Here is a 23,385-nt window from a genome sequence, read left to right as displayed (position 1 = left end):
TTTGATTAAACAAGGATTTTCCTAAGTTTATTCTTTAGGATCCAGCAAAACATCAGCAATTCATGTCAAAGAAAAATACTTTCTGCTTGTTATTCCTGCATGACAGTGTCATGACCTAAGAGTTATTTACTCCAGTTATTCCCCATAAATATTCTGATTTTATTTACAGGTTTCTCTAGTCTTTTAGAGATCTCCTTTAAGTGTTTTCAAAGACGAAGCTGAAATTACCTTCTGTAGTGAATGAGGTAAATTAAAAAGTGTTTGCTCTACAATATCTACACCTGGTGCTTCACTTCACCTTAATTTTTATTTTAAAGACCAGGAGAGGCACCATTTGAGGTTAATCACCAGTCACTGTTACCTGTGGAGAAGTAATTTCAACACTAGAGAACTCTTTTAGAAGACAAAAATCACACGTCCTGCTTTTAATACTGCTGAGCCAACTAACCACTCCTAAAGCACATTTCCAATTCCAGCTGACCACCCCTAAAGCACATTTTTCATGCTCTGTGGAGTGATTTATAAATTTCCTCTGTTTATTAAGCTTTGACACAGTGTCAGAACTGAAAAGCTTGACTCGATTTGCATGTCAAGTCAGCAAGAATTAGTTGTGAGTGACAGTGGCTAAAATGCTGAATGTGTGCAGGGCTGTTTTCCCCTGTGCCCCTTCCCACCTTGCAGCTGGCCTGAGTCAGGAGATGTCCCTGAGCCATCCCGTGGGCCCATTCAATTCCTCCCTGCTCAATTATGGATCAGCGAGCTGGATGCCAACACAGCACCAAAGCACTGCCAGCTCTCACACACCTCTCCTGCTCTGCTCAAATGACCTGGCAATTCCAGCCTCTCCTTCCTAGGCAGCACATCTCAGGAGCTGAACAGGCATTTCATTAAAAAACCTTTCAATTCCAGTGTTTGTGAGCACTGGAATTCTGCACCTGCCCAGGAGTGCTCACATCAAAGCCAGCAGGGTAATGTGAGGTAGTAAAACCAGATCTCTCCTGGAGTCAGTCTATATTGAATGGTACCTCAAGAATTTTAATTAATGAGGAAGACAAAAGGAACCGATGCGACTCTTCAATGGAGAAAAGAGAAAGGAAAAAAAAATAAAATGCAGGTGGACCAGAAAGTGATCAAAGCTTGGATACAGAATATGGTTCTTATCATGTTTATTTATACTCCCAGCTGGGGCAGCAGCCATCCCCAAAGCACAGCAGCTGCAAAGCTGCTCAGCCTCAGCTGTGGCTCCAGCTCCCCTCTGCAGCAGCATAAATAAACCACACGTCGTGGCCACTTGGATATATGATACTTTCATTCATTAAGGATGATGACCTGCTACAATTTCCACTTCATGTCACAAGGCTTATCCCTAATTTATGAAAATAAAGCATATATGTTTTGTACATTTTTATATATATATGTATAAATATATATATAAAAAATACACACTGCCAGGCAACTTCACACACATGCACACGCACACACACGTGGATATTGTACACAGGCACCCAGGAGCAACAGGTCTGATATCAATATTCTACTTTGTGTACACACACCCTATGTCTAGGAAGTAAGAAAATCCCTTTTATGGCAATTCTGCAGGCAGAAAAATCAGTACAAAATACTTTGTTGTACAAAACCGCATTTTTTTACATGATCACCCAACATGGTAACACACCCCTCAGTAATGCACTACATCCCTACAAGGAAAAAGAATAATCAAATCTTTATACAATTGTAAAAATAAAAAAAAAAAAAAAAAAAAAAAAGCTGCTCTGCAACCTTCCTTTGCTAAAAGTTAGACATTACCCCATCCTAGCAGCAGATTAATAAATAAGGATTAAATAGTCTATTATACAAAGCCATACCCAATGGCAGATTTAAAACCAAAAAGCTTTGCAGATACTTTCACTTCCTACACAAATCTTTGTTTTATTAAGACTCCGTATAAAAGAGGGCAACAACCAGCACTAGATCTGTATCTACAGAATAAAAGGAAAACCCAAGGGAAGGGGAATATTTAACAGTTTATGGCACCTTTACTGCAGAACACGTTTCAAGGCTCTGTTTCCCTAGAACTAACGAGTAAAGGGCTCTTTATCTCAGCTTTTATTAAGCAAACTCGACATAACCAACCACACAGTGGCAAGAGACAGAACCAGCTGTTCCCAGCTGCAAAAATGGATTGATTCCCACCCCAAGCCCAGCACGGTGCCAGACAAGGAGCAGCCAAGTCCTGGTTTGCTGCTGCTCCTGGCTCCCAGCTCCCTCTGGGGCTGGGCTGGGGGCTGCTCAGTAGCTGTTCTCATGTCCAGCCAGGATGTAGAGGTTGCTGTGAGCTGTGGGGTTTTCTGTGGGTCTGCTCTCCAGCACAACCACTCTGCAACCAAACACAAACGGGATCCACGGTTAGGGGCAAAAAATGCTTCTGATGTAACTTGGGTGTTTCATTCTTTAGCCAGTTCCCTCATTTTCCAGCATCACTTCTGATGAAAACACACAAGGACAAGATGTAGTGGAAGGGTTGGAACTGGATGATTTTAAAGGTCCCTTCCAACCCAACCCATTCTGTAATTCCACAATCCCATCATCTGCAACCCAAATATTTACCCCTCCTACATCTTCTGATAAGCAACCTCAACAACTCTCCTCCCTCCTCAATATTTATCACCTCATGGGTTCCCAGGGGTCACTGAACCCCATCTCTGCCTGTGTCCTGCTGGATCATGTTCCTGTGGCCACTCTGGACAATGATTCTCCCCCTGTGCTGGCCCACTGACCACTGCTGGACCTTGCCCATCAGCTGCTGGGGTTGGGCCTTTGAGCTCCCAAATGCTGAGCATTTCTCTGCACCAGTTCCTGTTGTTTTTGGGATTAAAACTTGTCTCTGCTTTTTGTTTTCCTCAAAGAGCTTCCAAATGAAGTCTCTGAACAGCCTCTGTCCCTGATCCTCACCTCTGCACCCCAGCAGCTCTGGAGTGATCCAAGGGAAAAAGGAGATCCACATCTCACTGGAATGGCAGGAAGGAAAACTCCTGCTCCATTTGTACAGAGATGGAAAATACAAACCAAAGGGTTTGGCACTTCCAAGGGCAGATGAGGGAGCAGAGGATCAGGGGTTTGACAGCAGGAGGTGTTCAAGGCTCTGAGCCACCTGGGCTAGTGAAGGTGGAACAAGAAGAGCTTTGGGGTCCCTCCCAACCCAAACCAGTGTGGGATTCTGTGGCTGAAGTGATTGCTGGGCTCATCCCTGTCTATTCCTACATTTATCCCCCTGGCTGGCTGAGAACCCACAAGGGAACAGGTCCTTCCTGGAGCTCAGGCTGCAAACCTGGGCACAGCTGCACCTCTCCCCACCTGTGCAGCTGGAAGGGATCAGCTGGATCTTATGGAAAATGTGTGGATTTGGATCACTGGGACTAAAACCTGAATTTGTTATTTCCAGACCAGCCAGGGTAATTCCCAGCTCACCAGGACATCCCAAAGCAGCAGCAGGCTTTTCCTGGGTACCCTGCAAGCCCAGAGCATCTCTCCCCTCTCTCTCCCTGACTCCTGGTGCCCACAGACAGAGCTGGGCTGGGCTGGAAGCCAGGCCCAGCTGGGAACTAGAAAAGCTGCTTTAAATAAAACAAAAGGTTTCTGTTTCGGCAGGGGGATTACCTGTCTGAGCCCAGCAGGCGGAAAACTCTGGTTTCATCAGATATCTCCTGGGTCACCTGCAGAAAAATGCAGATATTCAGATCCATTTCAGCAGCACAAGGACATTTATTGGTCTGAGTTGGAAGGAAAGAAACATTCAAATGCAATTTAATGCCAAGTGCAGGACTGAAATGGATAAACGGATGTTAAGCATTGTGGCATGTGAGCATTCTCATTTGGGAAGCAGAGTTGATGCCTCAGGTTTGAGCTTTTATATTTTCAGATTCTGTGCTGATTTAGTGGGAGGGTCTGGGCTCCATATCAGGGATGGTTCTGATGAGGGGCAGTTCTGAGCTCTGAGCTCAGAGCAGGGAGACAAAACAATTCCTGCTCCAGCTGGGCACCAAGGACAAATGACCCAAATCTCAGCCCCAGAGCACAAACCCCGTGGGCTGGAGAGAGAAAAACAAGCAGGGTGGGACTGCCTGGGCTAAAGCTGCAATGGGACAATGAACTGCAAGGTGCAAATGGAGCAGAACTGATCCCAGGGACAGAGCCCGTGCCCGGCCGTGCATTTTGGGGCCATTTTGGTTGATCTTGGGTGCAGCCCTGGCTGGGCTCTGGTGCTGCCCAAGGTGGATCCATGGAGGAGATGCTTTGGATAAATCCCTGCTTTATTCTGGAGCTCCATCCAGCCTCTGCTCTAGGGCAGCCTGCACGAGGCATCGGAGAGAAAAGGCAAAAAATCCAGTGGTAAATAAGGAACAGGAAGAATGAAACTGGAGATCACTCACCTCATCTGACTTGAAGCTCTTGCCCTGCATGCCGTGTTTCCAGAAGGCCAGCACGCTGTCCTGAAGGCACACTGCAAAGCAGGGACACATCACACCCACTCCCTCCATCCCTTTCCCCAGAGCCTCCAGGGAACCCCTCAGGAAGTGTAAAAACAAACAGCGCCAAGCAAAGCATGTGGGCTGCTGGAAATGACACATCACCTGAATTATTACACTCATTTCCAAACAGAGGAATGATGGAAAATGGGAGTTTTCCATTCAGGGATGGAGAGAGCACAGAGCTGCCAGCTCTGAGTGATTTAATTCTGTGATTCTGAGAGTTTATGACAGCAGAAATTCCTGCTTGACAAGTACAATTTAAAAAAACCTCCTGTCCCAGTCTAAAGACAGCAGCTTGAGAATTTGATTCAAATATTATTACCTTGACTATGAAAAAAATGGATGTGCTATTACTTGAAATAAAATCTTAACTTTAGAAGGCTAACCCAGATTTATGTATTACTAAACCACTTTTTCCTGCCCAAATTTTGTTTCATTGCTATGGAAATGACCAGAAACCAGTCAGGCTTTCAGGAGTGAGTTCTGAAACCCCTGAGAGACCCCAGAGCAGCAAATCACTCACCCACTGACTCGATGCAGAAATCAAAGCTCAGCTCAGAAGCCAACTTCTTGCTTGACTTCAATTTCCCTTGTAAATTCACTATTTTCACAAATTCTCAAGAGAAAGAGAAAAATCAGCATTAAAACCCACCGCAGGATTTAATTGTAAAATACAAATTTAATCTTTTAGGCACAAAGAAATATCCAAATTTAACATCTACAGCATTTGCTAAAATGAATCCAAGAGCATCTTTGTCTCAAAATAATTACAAAATAAATATCTGTAACACTTGGGGTGGTTTTACACTGACAGAGTGATGCACACATGAAGAGACAAAGCGGAATTACAAAACCCAGAATGAAATCCCACTTATCCCATCTATCTTTATGGAAATATTACAACACAAATTAATAATGTAGGGAGAAAAAAAAAAGAAACCAAACTCGTGGTGAAGTTCAAATCAACAACTGTGGCAACCCAAGTTCTGCACGAGGTGTGGTGAGCTAGCCAAGGGAATTTGTGTTACTCACTGTCCAGGCAGACCAGGACTGTGTCTCTCTCCAGCTGTGTCACGTGAATGGCATCCAACTGCTGATTGCCTGGGGAAAAAACCAGATTATTTTATATTTTATAGTTTAGAGACTCTGCTTCCCCCCCCCCCAAGCTCTTTTCAACTCTGCTCTTGTTACTCTGATTTTTATTTTTTTTTTAACTCTGATTTTTAGAAGCTGTAAGATCCCAGAATGCTCTGGGAGGAGCACAAAGTTCTCTGTTCAAAGCAGGTATTTAATAGAAAAACACAACTTTTACTGGATAAAACACATTTTAAGCTATGGTTCAGCACAGCTTCCTCCATAGAGAGGCACCACAATAAACAAAAGGACTTTTAATTCCTAAAAACCCACTCTTTTCCCATAAATCCACATCTGGAAACATTTTTGTGATGATAATAAACTAGTTTAAGAGATTTTTTTTTTTCCTAGTTTTACTAATGAAGTTGTTCCTACAGCTGCTAAAAAGCAGCAACATTTAAAGGTAAAAATGGACATCCAACAAAGGCAAAGGAGAAAAGCAGCTGCAAAATATCAACTGGGTCTTAAAAATAACCCAAATCTTTGCTGAAGATAACAACCCTCCCCCAAGGGCTGGAGGATGGACAAGAATCCATTTCTGGGAGTTGTTATGCAGGAAAGGAGAGCAAGGAGCAGGGTCCCAGGAAGGAGCTTGGAACCACAAAGGAGACCCCAACCAGCAGGGTCTGACTGATGTTTAAAGGAATTCAGAAAATAAAAGATTTTTTTGTAAGGACAAAAAAAATCCACCCATCTGGTGTGGGGCAGATCAGCACAATGGAGAATTGGGGAATTAGAGAATAAATGGGATTGGAAATAACCTTAAATCCCATCCCATCCCATCCCATCTCAGGGACACCTTCCACTATCCCAGGCTGCTCCAAACCATGTCCAACCAGGGATCCAGGGGCAGCCACAGCTGCTCTGGCAATTCCAGCCCAGCCAGGAATTCCCAATTCCCAATCTCCCATCCATCCCTGCCCTCTGGCACTGGGAGCCATTCCCTGGCTCCTGTCCCTCCATCCCTTGTCCCCAGTCCCTCTCCATGTGGGATCAGCTTCCACCTGCCCCAGGCACAGAAGCTGCCAATGCTCAGGGCTTTCCAAAGCACCCCAAGGAAGGAATTCCCAGCACTCCCAGGCACCAAAGGATCCCAAGGAAGGAATTCCCACCATCCCCAGGTACCACAGCACCCCAAGGAAGGAATTCCCAGCACTCCCAGGTATTCCAAAGCCCTCCAAGGAAGGAATTCCCACCATCCCCAGGTACCAAAACCCTCCAAGGAAGGAATTCCCAGCACTCCCAGGTACCAAAGCCCTCCAAGGAAGGAATTCCCAGCACTCCCAGGCACCAAAGCCCTCCAAGGAAGGAATTCCCACCATCCCCAGGTACCACAACACCCCAAGGAAGGATCTCCCAGCACTCCCAGGTTTCCCAAAGCCCTCCAAGGAAGGAATTCCCAGCACTCCCAGGTACCACAACACCCCAAGGAAGGAATTCCCACCATCCCCAGGCACCAAAGCCCTCCAAGGAAGGAATTTCCAGCACTCCCAGGTACCACAGCACCCCGAGGAAGGAATTCCCAGCACTGCCAGGCACCAAAGCCCTCCAAGGAAGGAATTCCCAGCACTCCCAGGTACCAAAACACCCCAAGGAAGAAATTCCCAGCACTCCCAGCTTTCCCAAAGCCCTCCAGGGAAGGAATTCCCAGCACGCCCAGGTATCCCAAAGCACCCCAAGGAAGGAATTCCCAGCACTCCCAGGTACCAAAGCCCTCCAAGGAAGGAATTCCCAGCACTCCCAGGTACCAAAGCCCTCCAAGGAAGGAATTCCCAACACTCCCAGGTACCAAAGCCCTCCAAGGAAGGAATTCCCAACACTCCCAGGTATCCCAAAGCCCTCCAAGGAAGGAATTCCCACCATCCCCAGGTCCCACAGCACCCGAGGAAGGAATTCCCAGCACTCTCAGGTTTCCCAAAGCACCCCAAGGAAGGAACTCCCAGCACTCCCAGGCACCAAAGCCCTCCAAGGAAGAATTCCCAGCACTCCCAGGTCCCACAGCACCCCGAGGAAGGAACTCCCACCATCCCCAGGCACCAAAGCATCCCAAGGAAGGAATTCCCAGCACTCCCAGCTTTCCCAAAGCCCTCCAGGGAAGGAATTCCCAGCACTCCCAGATACCACAGCACCCCACGGAAGGAACTCCCACCATTCCCAGCTACCAAAGCACCCCGAGGAAGGAACTCCCACCATCCCCAGGTACCAAAGCACCCCAAGGAAGAAATTCCCAGCACTCCCAGGTACCAAAGCCCTCCAAGGAAGGAACTCCCACCATCCCCAGGTACCAAAGCACCCCAAGGAAGAAATTCCCAGCACTCCCAGCTTTCCCAAAGCCCTCCAGGGAAGGATTCCCAGCACTCCCAGGTACCAAAGCCCTCCAAGGAAGGAATTCCCAGCACTCCCAGGCACCAAAGCACCCCGAGGAAGGAACTCCCACCATCCCCAGGCACCAAAGTCCTCCAAGAAAGGAATTCCCAACACTCCCAGGCACCAAAGCACCCCAAGGAAGAATTCCCACCATCCCCAGGCACCACAGCACCCGAGGAAGAAATTCCCAGCACTCCTAGGTTTCCCAAAGCACCCCAAGGAAGGAACTCCCACCATCCCCAGGTACCAAAACCCTCCAAGGAAGGAATTCCCAGCACTCCCAGGTACCAAAGCCCTCCAAGGAAGGAACTCCCAGCATCCCCAGGCACTACAGCACCCCGAGGAAGGAACTCCCAGCACTCCCAGGCACCAAAGCCCTCCAAGGAAGGAATTCCCAGCACTCCCAGGTTTCCCAAAGCCCTCCAAGGAAGAATTCCCAACACTCCCAGGCACCAAAGCCCTCCAAGGAAGGAATTCCCACCATCCCCAGGCACCACAGCACCCCAAGGAAGGATCTCCCACCATCCCCAGGTACCAAAGCACCCCAAGGAAGGAATTCCCAGCACTCCCAGCTTTCCCAAAGCCCTCCAGGGAAGGAATTCCCAGCACTCTCAGGTTTCCCAAAGCACCCCAAGGAAGGAACTCCCACCATCCCCCAGGTACCAAAACCCTCCAAGGAAGAAATTCCCAACACTCCCAGGTACCAAAGCCCTCCAAGGAAGAATTCCCACCATCCCCAGGCACCACAGCACCCGAGGAAGAAATTCCCAGCACTCCCAGGCACCAAAGCCCTCCAAGGAAGGAATTCCCACCATTCCCAGGCACCACAGCACCCGAGGAAGGAATTCCCAGCACTCTCAGGTATCCCAAAGCCCTCCAAGGAAGGAATTCCCAGCACTCCCAGGTACCAAAGCCCTCCAAGGAAGGAATTCCCACCATCCCCAGGTACCAAAGCACCCCAAGGAAGGAATTCCCAGCACTCCCAGGTTTCCCAAAGCACCCCAAGGAAGGAATTCCCAGCACTCCCAGGTTTCCCAAAGCCCTCCAAGGAAGGAATTCCCAGCACTCCCAGGCACCAAAGCATCCCAAGGAAGGAATTCCCAGCACTCCCAGGTTTCCCAAAGCTCTCCAAGGAAGAATTCCCAGCACTCCCAGGTTTCCCACAGCACCCCAAGGAAGGAATTCCCACCATCCCCAGGCACTACAGCACCCGAGGAAGGAATTCCCAGCACTCCCAGGTACCAAAGCATCCCAAGGAAGGAATTCCCACCATCCCCAGGTCCCACAGCACCCCACGGAACAAATTCCCAGCACTCCCAGGTACCACAGCACCCCGAGGAAGGAACTCCCAGCATCCCCAGGTACCACAGCACCTCACGGAAGAAATTCCAAGCACTCCCAGGTCCCACAGCACCCGAGGAAGGAACTCCCACCATCCCCAGGCACCAAAGCCCTCCAAGGAAGAATTCCCACCATCCCCAGGCACCACAGCATCCCACGGAAGGAATTCCCAGCACTCCCAGGTTTCCCAAAGCACCCCACGGAAGGAACTCCCACCATTCCCAGGCACCAAAGCCCTCCGAGGAAGGAATTCCCACCATCCCCAGGTACCAAAACCCTCCAAGGAAGGAATTCCCAGCACTCCCAGGTTTCCCAAAGCACCCCACGGAAGGATCTCCCACCATCCCCAGGTACCAAAGCACCCCAAGGAAGGAATTCCAAGCATTCCCAGGCACCACAGCACCCGAGGAAGGAATTCCCAACACTCCCAGCTTTCCCAAAGCCCTCCAAGGAAGGAACTCCCAGCATCCCCAGGTACCACAGCACCCGGGGAGAGCCAGGGCTCACCTGCCCCGATCTCGGTGAACCACGAGGAGGCAGAGTTGAGGTTGATTGTCTCGAAGTGCACCACCTGGCCGGGCTCCGTGCCGCGGGAGATGGCCACGCACACCATGGGGTACTCCTGCTCCGGGATCACCAGCATCTCAAACACGTGCAGCGGGCTGGGCAGCGGGAAGTCAAAGTGCTGCCAAAACAAAACAGCGGCTCTGCGTTTGTCTTACCGGGGAATGGCTCTGCAACAGCGCGCACACAGTGGAAATACACACGGGATATTGCTATAAATATTAGTATATTTATATTAATATTATTATATCTATACTAATTATATTTATAGTAATAAATACAAGATAAATATATTTACAATTTAATATATTAATTATATATTTTAAGTATAATATATATGTAGTATATATATAAAATATATATTTTTATATATATAAAAATATATATAAATATACAAAATATATAATATTATATATTTTACATATAATATATATAATCTCTATAAATATATATAAGTATTATATATAATGTTATTAAATATATAAATATATTTAATAAAAACAATTTAATATATTAATTATATATTTTAAATATAATATATATGTAGTATATATATAAAATATATATTTTTATATATATAAAATATATATATAAATATATAAAATATATAATATTATATATTTTACAAATAATATATATAATCTCTATAAATATATATAAGTATTATATATAATGTTATTAAATATATAAATATATTTAATAAAAACAATTTAATATGTTAATTATATATTTTAAATATAATATATATATGTAGTATATATAAAATACATATATTTTATATATATAAATATATATAAATATATAAAATATATAATATTATATATTTTACAAATAATATATATAATCTCTATAAATATATATAAGTATTATATATAATGTATATGATTAATATATTAAATTGTTTTTATTAAATATATTTCTCTTGTATTTATTACTATAAATATAATTAGTACAGATATAATAATATTAATATAAATATAATAATATTTATAGAAATATCCTGTGTATATTTCTATATATACTAATATATATATACTATATATATATTTCTATATATACTAATAGTATATATACTATTAGTATATTATATTTATAGTAATTATATTTTTAATAATAAAATACGTAATAAATATATGTAATAAAATATATTTAAGATATTTATTATATATTATATATATTATATACATTATATATGTAATACATATAGTATAGAACAAATTTCTTAAATATATTTTTAAAAGATATTTTAGATATAATTTTTGTATATTCAATTTTATTTTGGATATTTATATATTATATTACATTACATTACATTATATTACATTATTTTACATTATATTACATTATATTACATTATATTATATTATATTATGAAATATAATCAATTATATATTATAGTACAATATATAATAGATATTATATATTACATATAATATATAACATACTATATATTATGTATTTATTTGTAAATAGATTTCTATTTAAAATGCCTAAAATAGAAAATATATTAATATTAATACTATATTAATATTATATAGTTAAATATACAGAGCATATTTATAAATATACAGAGCATACAAAATATACTTGGTATATAAATATTTATATATATATACTTAGAAATATTATGGTATATTACTGTGTATTGCACATTACTGTGTTATTGTGTATTACTGAGTATTTATAAATGGTATATTTCTACTCTGCATACAGAGTAGAAATTTATTGTGTATATATATTCTGTATTGTACATTATTATTGTGTATTACTGTATATTTATAAATTTTATATTGCATAAATAAACAGAATTTTCCCTGCTTTTGATGCTGGGCAGAGGTGAATTGTGGTGTATTACTGCCAGCGCTGGGCTTGATCCAGCACTGAAATAACTTGAATATTACTTGAATGACTTCAGTCACAAGATTTTCTGAGTCAGAATGTGTCCAGCCAGATTCCCAAGCGCTCACAGGCCACAGATGGCCCCAGCCTGGGGTGCAGCTTCCACCCCAAACTCTGCAAAGGCTCTTTCACCACTGCCCCAGCAGTGACTGCTCACCTTTATTAACATGAATTTCTGCATTGGCTCATACCACTGGAGCAGGACGATTCCAGACTGCAATGCACCACACAGGTACTTGTGGCCTGTGTAGGGATTTCGTACTATATCAAATCAAAAAAAAAGCAGAAAACAGTAATTTTAAAGCACAGCAAGTTCATCCTTGGGAAAAAAAACCCAAAAAACCCTACAGCTATATTTACAAATGAGTTAAGAAACAGCATTATAAAATCATCTCATGGCGGGTTAGGCTTGGAAGGGACTTTAAGCTCATCTTGTTGCCTCAGTTTCCCACTTGTTGCCTTCTGGCTTCTCATTCCAACACCCCCAGGGATTCAATTGTGCCACATTCCAGATAAACTCAATTACAGCTTTAATTAACAACCAGTGGCATTCCTGGGGTCCCAGTTCAGAGGTGAGAGGGCAGAAAAGCTCAGGGCCCCTCCCTGGGGTTGGAATAAATCCCCAAGCAGGGAAAGTGGGAAACTCCTGGGAGCTCTGACAGCCCATGACATGCCAGAGCCAGGGTTTGGGGTGGATTTTAAGCTTAGCTGGACACAGGAGCAGCCTGATTTCAGGAATTATCTGTAAATGTGCCTGTTGGGGGCACTTTAGATGAGCTGAGCAGGCTCTCCAAGTGTGCAGCTTTATACTGATATATATAATCTTCATATTTATATCTACATTTATAATATTTCTCTGGACACAGGAGCAGCATGATTTCAGGAATTATCTGTAAATGTGCCTGTTAGGGGCACTTTATATGACCTGAGCAGGCTCTCCAAGTGTGCAGCTTTATACTGATATATACAATATTCATATTTATATCTTCATTTATAATATTTCTATTTCTATATTTTAATGTATAATATACATTATATATTTATATTCATAATTAATATTTATGTTTACAATATTTATATTTTAGGGGTGCAAAGGCACAATCTGCAGATGTGGCACTTGGGGATGTGGGTTAGTGCTGGGGGAATGCATGGATGATCTCAGAGGGCTTTTCCAGCTTTGGTAATTCCAGGATTCTGATTTCACCAGGGAAAGGACAGGACAAACCCACAACTTCCCAAGTTTTAACTCTTTCTGTGCCCTTCCAACTGCACTTATAGCTCTGCCTTCTCAGGCTGCCAGAATTTTTATTCCTACTGATCCTTTCCTGGTGGAAAATATTCAAGTTTTCCTCGCTAAGGGCAGGACCTGGGTCACACCTTGAGCCAGGTGACAAAGCAGAAATGCTGTTTGTGGGTGTGCCAGGGCTCTGGGAAGGATTTAATCCCAAAATCCCATCCATCCCCCTTGGCCTGGCACTCCCTCCCTTGCCAACAATTTCTCTCCATTTTTCCTGCAGCTCCTTCAGGCACAGAAATGCCCCAATTAGGTCACTCTGGAACATCTCCAGGCTGAACCACCCCAATTCCCTGAGCTTTTTTCCTAAACAAAGAATCTTAATTTTATTTAAAAGAAATGAGCTCCAGCAATGCCATGTCCAGGGACAATTTGTCTGCTCACCTATACAGCATTTGTGGCATCCTTTTGTGTCAGGGATCTTGGTTGTTAAGGCAAATTTCCTGGAATAAGAATCACCAAAAATGCATCAATAACAGATGATGGGGCCCTTCACACACCAACACAATTTATGGATATTTTAACTTATTAATAATTATCTGTAAGTGAAAGGTTTGTACCTTGGTAATATTTTGTCAGGAAATCTGTGGGTTTGAATATGAGCAGCTAATCCTGTTTTTTTGGCTTGTTCAAACAATGCTATTAAATTATGGGAGTAGAGCTGGAATGTTTTCCCTGCAAGAGAGAAAAGCACAGTTGACATCTCAGCCACTCCTCCACAGAACTGTTCAGGAAAATGCAAATATGGAAAAATTACCTTCTGCAAACAGGTGTCAGGTAGGTCAAGCCCAGATATGAAGAAAAATAAATCAAGATAAAAATAATAATTAATATAGAGAAGATCAGAGCTCATTTAATTACAGTTGGTTTTATGCAAACATTTTTAAAAGGCTGTAATTACAAAATAGCAGTAAATTATAGAAAATTAATAATATATAGTGTACAGTATATCACATATACTGTTATACAGTATATAAATAATATATACACAATTATACAGTATATAAATATTATTTACATACTATTATATAGTATTATATACTATTATATAGTATATAAATAAATAACATGTTCACTATCATATAGTATGTAAATAAATAAAATTTTATACTATTATATATTATATAGTATATATATTATAGAGTATATAAATATACTATTACATAGTATTTAAATAAATAAAATATTTATATGATAAATTATGAATCAATATATTTATATATTATAATTTATAATACAAATTAAATATATAATATAATATAATATAATATAATATAATATAATATAATAATCCTGATTTAAATGTTCCTGGTCGTTTATAGCTGCGATCATTTCCCCTGTATTGTCACTCACCTGACAGGGACATCAGGGTGTTGTTGATAACGTACAGCCAGGTGCACTTTCGAGGGAATAACTGGAAAAAAGAAAATAATTCAATTAATAAAAACCTACAGAAACTTTTAACTAGGATTTTCTCTGTCTGTTCCACCTCTACCACCATTCCTGCAGGGATCCACATTGCAGAAAATCCCATTTTCCCGTTTACTCCCTGTTTTGGATCCTTACTTAGCACAGACAGACCATGGAATATTGGAATAAGTGCCCAAGGCCAGGCTTGGAGCAGCCTGGGACAGTGGGAGGTGTCCCTGCCATGGCAGGGGTGGCACTGGATGGGATTTAAGTCCCCTTCCATCCCAAACCATTCCATGATTCCAGAACACTCTGTCCCATGTGCCACTCCCACGTGCAAAGTAAGAAAACAGGCGTAGGAGAAAGTGTGGAAAGCAAAGATCCAACTGGTCGGACACAAACCCTGAGCCCCCCACAGGAATTTTCTGTTCAACAGAATAGCTTTGGGTTTATTCAAAGTTTCCACTGAAAAACTACAAATGGAATAAAAAAGATCCTCCTGGCACTGGGAGATGTTAACCTTGGGCAGGAAGGTGTCCAGAAGATGTAACCAGAATTAAAAGTTGGAGAAACACTTCAGACTGTGCATTTGGAGGGGAGAAATCAGCAAATGGATAAAAGGAAATGTGTGACAGAAGCCTGTGGGGTTTCAGGCGGTCACACCTGACCTCTGCTAGCTGGGAATGCTCTCAGGGAAAAGGAAATTTGGTTTGAAGCGCACTGAATGCTCTCCCTGCCCACCACTGGCACAGCCAACCCTTCACTGGCAATAAAAAAGCACATGGAAAAGCCCAGAGAGGACTGCCAGATGAAATAATTTAGGATAATACACAGGGAAGGAGATTCCAAGAACATCCTGACTCTGAACCACCAGATTTAAGAGCATGACTGCAGGAAATGGCTTTGGGAAGGGTTAGAAAGCCCAGGAAAAGCTTTCTGGGGATAACAGCAGCAGCTGAATGAAATGACTGAGGGCTCTGCGTGCAAGGAGCTGCCATGTGCCACCTAGTGGGGATGGCATGGAGGGAGAGGGCAGGGAACTGCTCTCCAAGGAGATGGGAGATCTGACAAGCAGCAACTAAAAAATACAGGCAGGTCAGGGAACAAATAATTTTCAGGTTTTCCTTGCTGGCTTTGATGGGAACCATTTAAGCTCCAGAGCCTGGTATGCACCTTCTCCTCCAGTGCCAGAGTTCCCACCCCAAAACATCCCCAAATCTGTGCTGCGTGCTCAGCCCTCCAGAACTCACCTGTTCCATGGTTGCTTCATGAAGTTCATTCAAATTCAGAGTGTAGATCCCTTCTTCTGTGCCAAAGATGATGTACTGATCTGAAAAATCAGTGCAAAAGGATTATTACCTTCCCAGTTTGGGGAGTTTCAAATGCAAAGCTAAAATAACTTTACAAATTGTTCTCTTTCCCAGCCCATCACCAAACCTAACACAGCTTCACCTTTAGTATCTGGATGTATCCATGAAGTTGCACAATTAATCTTCAAAGGACAACCATCAAAGACTTTGGAAAAACAGGCTCCCATCTGAAAGACACCAAAACTGAAACCTGAAACAAATTTACAGTGTGAAGAGCTGATTTCCTGGTCACTCACACACAGCTCAACACACACTGCATTTCCCACCTTTTAACTGGAATTCACAGACATTGAAAAATGCAGAGAGGGCTCAAAATGGTATCAACAACTTTAGGTACCTACTGGGTAAGAACAATCACCCTGGAGGGATTTAAAATCCATGTGGATGTGGCACTTGGGGACATGGCTCAGTGGTGGCCTTCGGGAATGGTTGGACTCAGTGATCTTAGAGAGCTTTTCCAATCTGAATTATTCTATATTATCTGAATATTGACTGTTATTTATTGAATATACAAAAATATGAATACTGAGTGCTTATAGAATGGCACATGGAGGGAGAACAGGCAAAACCCAGCCATCACTAGAAGCTTTTCCCATTTCTGTGCCTCAGCAGGGGCTGCCACTGGAGATCACAACTGAGGGAGCCAGGGGAGCCTCCAACCCTTCCCATCCAGACTGAACAGTGACAGGAAGATTTTAAAAAAATGGAAACAAATATTATGGATTCAGCACTAGAAAAGGCTGTGAGCTGCAGAAAATCCCCCTAACTGAGATGGTGCCTTATCCCACCCCAGAGAGAGGAGGTTTCCATAACTCCCAGTGCCCATGGATTTCTTACCAGCACCTTCGGAGTTGGAGGCAAACCATTGATTGCTGGTTTCTGTGGGAAGAAAGAAAGAAAGAAATAAAATCATAAAACCCCTCCTGTGCACTGATCAGCCGGAGGACATGACAGTGCCAGCAGCCCCAGAGTCCCAGCACCTACAGGGAAATCTCTCTTCTCCTTTTTCCGTGGCAGCTGAGGGATTTGTCCAGGTCCTTCTGCGTTCTCCTCGATGTGTTTCAGCATCCCATTGCCATTGCCTGAAAAGGAGCCCAGACAAGGTTTGCAGCTTATTCACACAGTGAAACAGAAAATCTCCTCTCCCCTGTGCTGAGCTGGAGTGCAGGAGTGAGCTCTGACATTGCACAGCCACACCTCGGGGAGCTGAACCCTTCCCAGCACTGAGCTGCTCATTTCCCATTATCCACACAGTCCCTGGGACAAATCCCACTGAATAAAGCTGTGGCAAGGTCCTCCCCACACATCCATTGCTTCTCTCTTGTGGCAAGGTCCTCCCCACACATCCATTGCTTCTCTCCTGGCAAGGTCCTCCCCACACATCCATTGTTTGTTTCTCTCCTGTAACAAGGTCCTCCCCACACATCCATTGTTTGTTCCTCTCCTCTAACAAGGCCCTCCCCACACATCCAATGTTTCTCTCCTGTGACAAGGCCCTCCCCACACATCCATTGTTCCTCTCCTGTAACAAGGCCCTCCCCACACATCCATTGTTTGTTTCTCTCCTGTAACAAGGCCCTCCCCACACATCCATTGTTTGTTTCTCTCCTGTAACAAGGCCCTCCCCACACATCCATTGTTTGTTTCTCTCCTGTAACAAGGCCCTCCCCACACATTCATTGTTCCTCTCCTGTAACAAGGCCCTCCCCACACATCCAGTTTTTGTTTCTCTCCTGCGGCAAGATTCTCCCCACACATCCACTGTTTTTGTCCTGTAACAAGGTCCTCCTCACACATCCATTGTTTGTTCCTCTCCTGTAACAAGGCCCTCCCCACACATCCAATGTTTCTCTCCTGTGACAAGGTTCTCCCCACACATCCACTGTTTTCCTCCTGTGGCAAGATTCTCCCCACACATCCACTGTTTGTTTCTCTCCTGTAACAAGGTTCTCCCCACACATCCAGTTTGTTTCTCTCCTGTGGCAAGATTCTCCCCACACATCCACTGTTTTTGTCCTGTAACAAGGCCCTCCCCACACATCCACTGTTCTCCTCCTGTGGCAAGGCCCTCCCCACACATCCACTGTTCCTCTCCTGTAACAAGGCCCTCCCCACACATCCACTGTTCCTCTCCTGTAACAAGGTTCTCCCCACACATCCACTGTTCCTCTCCTGTAACAAGGCCCTCCCCACACATCCACTGTTCCTCTCCTGTAACAAGGTTCTCCCCACACATCCACTGTTTTCTCCTGTGGCAAGGTCCTCCCCACACATCCATTGCTTCTCTCCTGGCAAGGTTCTCCCCACACATCCACTGTTCCTCTCCTCTGGCAAGGCCCTCCCCACACGTTCAATGTTTGTTTGTTTCTCTCCTGTAACAAGGTTCTCCCCACACATCCATTGTTTTCTCCTGTTACAAGGTTCTCCCCACACATCCACTGTTTTTCCCCTGCTCCTGCAGGCAACCCAGTAATGGCACTGATGGCTGTGTCCCTGTTTTGGGGAGAACATTCCCACCACGGCTCTTACAAGAACCACACATGGAAAAAAGGAAAACTTCACCTCATGACCAGCTTGTTTTAAGATATTATCTTCTGGGAACAGCTGGCTCTGGAGAATTCCTTTCCCCAGGTGCCAGGCAGCTCGGGGCAGGTGAACACTCACCCAGGTCGCTGTATCTGGCTGTGAGCAGCCCAGGGCTGCTGATGCTGCTGGTCATCCCCACGGGGCAGGAGTCTGCCTGGGGCCCACAGGCTGGGATGCTCTGTCTCCTGTGGGCTGCTGGGGCTCTGCCCTGGCACTCTGGGAAGTGTTTTATTGTCTGGCATCTGTTGTCATCAGGGAGGTTCTCCTCGGGGTAATTGTTCATCCTTGGCTGCAGGGAACCAGAGAGGGGAAAAGTGAGGAACTGGGAATGGACCTGGGAAGAACAAAGCTCAGGCAAGTTCAATTTCAGTCACACTGCTGCTACATAAAAATGTATCAGCCTCTGAAATGTGAGAGTGATTTTGGGCACTACAAGAGATAAAAAAGCTCCCTGGTGAGCAGGGACAGGACCCAGGGACAGCTGGGGCTGTGCCAGGGCAGGTTTGGGTTGGATTTCAGGAAAGGTTCTTCCCCCAGAGGGTTCTGGCACTGCCCAGGCTGCCCAGGGAATGGGCACAGCCCCAGAGCTCCAGGAGTGCCAGGGATGCCCAGGGTGGGATTTTGGGGCTCTGGGCATGGCCAGGAGCTGCAATGATCCCTGTGGGTCCCTCCCAGCTCAGGAGATCTGTGGTTCCATGAAAACAAAACATCAGAGAGCAGAATCATTTCAGAGCTTCCTCTCTGATGGAGTACCAGAGGCAGAATGCAGAACCAGAGGCCATCCCAGCCTGGCTGAATCCCTCAAATCCCACATTTCTCACCTTGGGGGGCAGAGGGGGTGGCCCAGCTCGCTTTAGTGTCGATCTGCAATGACAAGAGCAGCAGCTGTGTGAGTTAAAGCAAAGCCAGAACTCCTTGGGGACTGGAAATCAGATGGACCAGAGGCACAGAAAAGGCAGAGCAGAGCTTTGCACACACAGGGTTAAACCAGAAATGCAAGAGCAGGGGAGAAGCTCATTAATCTCGTTAGAAGTGCTGGTTTTTAATGAACTCCTGTTCTTTCATAAATACCAATGTTACAGAGCAATCTGTGGGGAAGGATATTTGAAGTCTGTAAATCAATTCAGGGACTGGATCTCAGCCTGGAGGGACTTCAGAGAAGGGCCTGGAGTGCCAGGACAAGGTGGGATGGTTTTAAGCTGGAAAAGGGTGGATTTAGGTGAGATATGGGGAAGAAAATCTTCCCTGTGAGGGTGGTGGGGCCTGGAGTGCCCAAGGCCAGGCTGGACAGGGCTGGAGCAGCCTGGGACAGTGGGGGGTGTCCCTGCCATGGCAGGGGTGGAACAAGATGATTTTAATGTCCCTTCCAGCCAAACCATGGTGGGATTCTGGGATTCCAGTTTGCAGCCTTGCTTTGGGATCAGACAAACTCTGGGACACCTGAGCTGTGCAGGATCATCCTGTCCCAGCCAGGCCTTGCTCATGGTGGATTCATCACCATAAAATCTGCTTTTAGGTGTCAGGCACAGCACAGGGACTGAGACAACTCAGGAAGGGGAACAGGGGAGGAAGCAGAGCTTTGGGATTTTCCTGAGGGTCGGGGAAGGAGCCAAGAGAGCAGCCAGCCCTCACGGGTGAGGGGCACAGCCTCCTGCAGCATCTGAGGGCAGAGGTTCTGGAGCAGAGCAAGGAAGGAGATGCACTCACTCTTCAACATCTTCACTCCCATCTCCAAATTTTGTGAGCAGTCCCCTAAGGCAGAATGTTTACAGAATTAAGAGCTCAGCTCTGAGGTCGACACGTGCAGCTCAACCCATCCCTGATGTCACTGAGTTTCACAACAAGCATCTCCCAGCCCTTTCCAAAACAAATAATTCTCTCTGCACTAAATTCCACTCTCTAAGGTCCTTCCCTTCTTCTTATCCCCTAAAAATCACTGGATTCTCTTCCACACCATCAGATTGCACTTCCCTACCTAGCATTTCAAATATTGTTGAAATGTTTAACAAGAGTTCAATATAAAAAGAGAAAAAAGGAACAGAGGAAGTTACTGGGAGACAAATGGAGAAAAGCCTTTAAAGGGAAGTTTCCTTATTTATACATACACACAAAAGACCCAGACTGTTTCCCACTACAGTGAGAATTTTGTTTTAAAGCCACTCCAGGGACAACAAAAAAAAAGAGAAATTGTGACTAGAAGATCAAAGCAGCACTGAAAATATAACCTTGAAGAAAAAAAACCCTGATAAAATTTTGCAAAATGGCAATTTTCAAGCTGTGTCTTTGAAGGGCAATGACCAGGAAAACCCAGCCAAATTTGGATTAATGTGAAATATCTCTGCAAGTCACTTCTGAGGGAAAGCAGCAGACAGCTGCCAACAGGAATTGCTAAAAACTTTAAAGGAGAAAAAGTCTCTTTTTTGGAAAGGTTTTTGTTGCCCAGAGCAGCTGTGGCTGCCCTGGATCCTTGGCAGTGTCCCAGGCCAGGCTGGACAGGGCTTGGAGCAACCTGGGACAGTGGAAGAGTCCCTGCCATGGCAGGGGTGGCACTGGATGGGTTTTAAGGTCCCTTCCAACCCAAACCTTTCTGGGATTCTATGAAAACCATCAATAAAAAACCACCTCCATAATGCAGGACATTTTTACTAAATTAATTTTAAAATGGAAGGAACCAGATCAGTCACCAGGTACCCATTCTGCTGTTCCCCTTGGCAGTGAAATAATTCCTCAGCCAAAGATATCCCTCAGCATCCACCCTGACAAAGGCACAGGGATGAAAAGCAAGGACCCCCAGCACACATCCTCTGTGCACATCCCAGGGATTACTCACAACTGCTGGGACACAGGAGTTATGCATTTCCTGTTTATCTTTCCAGCTGGAAGCGGTTTCCAAGCGAGCAGCACGGATCCCCCAGCCAGGCCTGCTGTCCCTGCCCTCCTTCCCAATGAATCTGTACCTGTTTATTGATTCACAGCCCTGGGAATGCCTGCTGCAGCTTCAGCACAGCCCCAGGAAAAACAGATCAAACCCCCGAGGGAGGCCCTGTGCCAGGAGGAGCTTCCCTGCTGCTGGACCCCACAGACCCCAGCTGGCTGCACCAATTCCAGCAAGGCCTCAATCCCCAGCCCAGCAGGGTCACACAAACAAAGCAGGGCACAGGGCAGAGCCAGAGCCCCCCAAAGTGCAGCCCCAGAGCCCCCAAGCTCCTGCTTCAAGGAGGCTGGGAGCAGGAAAAGCAGGATGCTGAGAAAGGCTGAAATGCTGGCAGGGTCCCCCAGCTTTCCAGGGCTGGAATGTCAGCTGACAGCTTATGCAAGGCTTTTATCTGCAGCAAAAAAAGCCAGAGAAACTCACTGTCTGCTGCTGAGCTCCAAATAAAGATGGGAAACAGGCTCTTTGAGCTGAGCCATGGTTTGAGCCCAGATATCATCTCTGCATCTGAACCTCCACACTGCTGCCTGCACATCCTTTCAAGGCAGAATTCACTTTTTTGTAGGTACACACCTAAAACAATCCAGCCCTAACTTGGAGAACCGTGCTCCTGTGCCTCAGGCCTGCTTTATCCCAGGCAAAGCAGCTACAAACAAATCTCTCCCTAAACCATTTCACCCCAAACCCCTCCCTGGCTGGGTTAGAAACCCCCCAGAGCAGGAGCAGTGGGGCAGAGTTACCGAGCTCGGTAAAAATCAACATTCACAACTGGTTTCCCCTTCCCCTTCTCGAGTTCAGGCCTTGTCACAGGATGTCACAACCACAGCCACAGCTCAGAAGAGAAGTGTGGGGCCAGGGCAGGATCCTGAACCAGCTCTGCTGCAGGAAACTCACTGTGGCTGTGTTATGTCACCGTCCTGGCTGTGCATTCACACTTCCCTTCCACCTACAAACTTCAAACAAGCTACTGGTGCTGCTTCAAGGGGATTAAAGTCACTCTGCAAGAGAACTGACCAAGCCCCTGCAGAAGGAGGGCTGCACACTGGGTAACAGCTCCTTAATTTATCAATATTAAAGCGGATCAGGGCTTATGGTTTGATTTTTTTTCACATATCTCATTTTTCTTTCAGTTTCATAATAACTCACAGAAATAAAAACTGGTTTTATCTGTACTTACTTATTGCCTCCATCAACAAAAGGATTCCAATGTGAAGCAAAGTCACTGCCAGCTGCCACAACCTGAAGATGCAGAAATTGTCATTTTATTTCCCCCTGTCAAACTAAATTATCTTAAAATCACCTTATCCACAACACACAAAGAGGCCTGAGGGATTCCCCAGCCCTGCAGGACAATCCACAACCAGAAAAATCAAATTCCAAAGAGAAATAACATCTTACAATCTATAAATTTATATATTCCTCTGAGAGTTAAAAGCAGCACCAGGAAATGTGTAATGTCCAGATCAAGCAGCAAAAAGTAACAGGAAAATAAAACCTGATGGTGAAAAATCCAGTAAGGATCATTTAGGGAACTTTAAAAACATTTTTCCAGCAAGCTGCTACGGGTTGTACCACAAAATATTGAAGATATTGTGATTTTAATAAATAAAACTTGTTTTATTTACACCAAACTTGTCCTTACCATTTCATCCCGAGCTTCTGTTTCTTTCCGTAGAGGGGGCTCAAACTGCAGCTTATCAACTAAAAATACAAGAATTTCATAATTAATACACCCAATCTTGCACTGGGATCCTTTCAGTGCTCACTACAGTGAAAAGCAGGCAGGAACAGATGGAAATCTTGTGTGCACAACTCTGAATTTGCCTCTCAAAGGAGCAGCACTTCACTATCAGCCTCATTCTCTGAGTGCTTGAATTTGCAAATATGAAACCCACAAGAAAGGCCAAAAGCAAATACCAAGTCACAGAAAGGTAACTATTGAACCACTTGTCACAGTGA

The 23,385-nt window shown here is 44.7% G+C and overlaps 1 protein-coding gene across 1 annotated transcript in view; it reads right to left on the bottom strand.

The window, feature by feature from the left end:
• Positions 1-539: 539 nt before the first annotated feature.
• The window catches only part of MAP4K5 (mitogen-activated protein kinase kinase kinase kinase 5), a 75,563-nt gene continuing 52,717 nt past the window's right edge, over positions 540-23,385 (bottom strand). The window contains exons 14-32 of the mRNA XM_074544134.1: positions 23,069-23,127; positions 22,604-22,665; positions 19,316-19,358; positions 18,573-18,783; positions 16,893-16,990; positions 16,746-16,787; positions 15,991-16,075; positions 15,789-15,868; positions 14,482-14,542; positions 13,886-13,888; positions 13,689-13,803; positions 13,513-13,571; positions 11,992-12,095; positions 9,879-10,056; positions 5,562-5,630; positions 5,053-5,145; positions 4,431-4,501; positions 3,658-3,713; positions 540-2,377 (exon numbers count right to left, since the gene is read on the bottom strand). Of these exons, the coding sequence (XP_074400235.1) occupies positions 2,290-2,377; positions 3,658-3,713; positions 4,431-4,501; positions 5,053-5,145; positions 5,562-5,630; positions 9,879-10,056; positions 11,992-12,095; positions 13,513-13,571; positions 13,689-13,803; positions 13,886-13,888; positions 14,482-14,542; positions 15,789-15,868; positions 15,991-16,075; positions 16,746-16,787; positions 16,893-16,990; positions 18,573-18,783; positions 19,316-19,358; positions 22,604-22,665; positions 23,069-23,127 (1,577 nt within the window). The 3' untranslated portion in view covers positions 540-2,289. The remainder of the gene's footprint in view (positions 2,378-3,657; positions 3,714-4,430; positions 4,502-5,052; positions 5,146-5,561; positions 5,631-9,878; positions 10,057-11,991; positions 12,096-13,512; positions 13,572-13,688; positions 13,804-13,885; positions 13,889-14,481; positions 14,543-15,788; positions 15,869-15,990; positions 16,076-16,745; positions 16,788-16,892; positions 16,991-18,572; positions 18,784-19,315; positions 19,359-22,603; positions 22,666-23,068; positions 23,128-23,385) is intronic.

Source organism: Zonotrichia albicollis, chromosome 6 (assembly GCF_047830755.1).
Source record: "Zonotrichia albicollis isolate bZonAlb1 chromosome 6, bZonAlb1.hap1, whole genome shotgun sequence".
Taxonomy (NCBI): Eukaryota; Metazoa; Chordata; class Aves; order Passeriformes; family Passerellidae; genus Zonotrichia; species Zonotrichia albicollis.
This window is presented reverse-complemented; position numbering and strand designations above follow the sequence as displayed.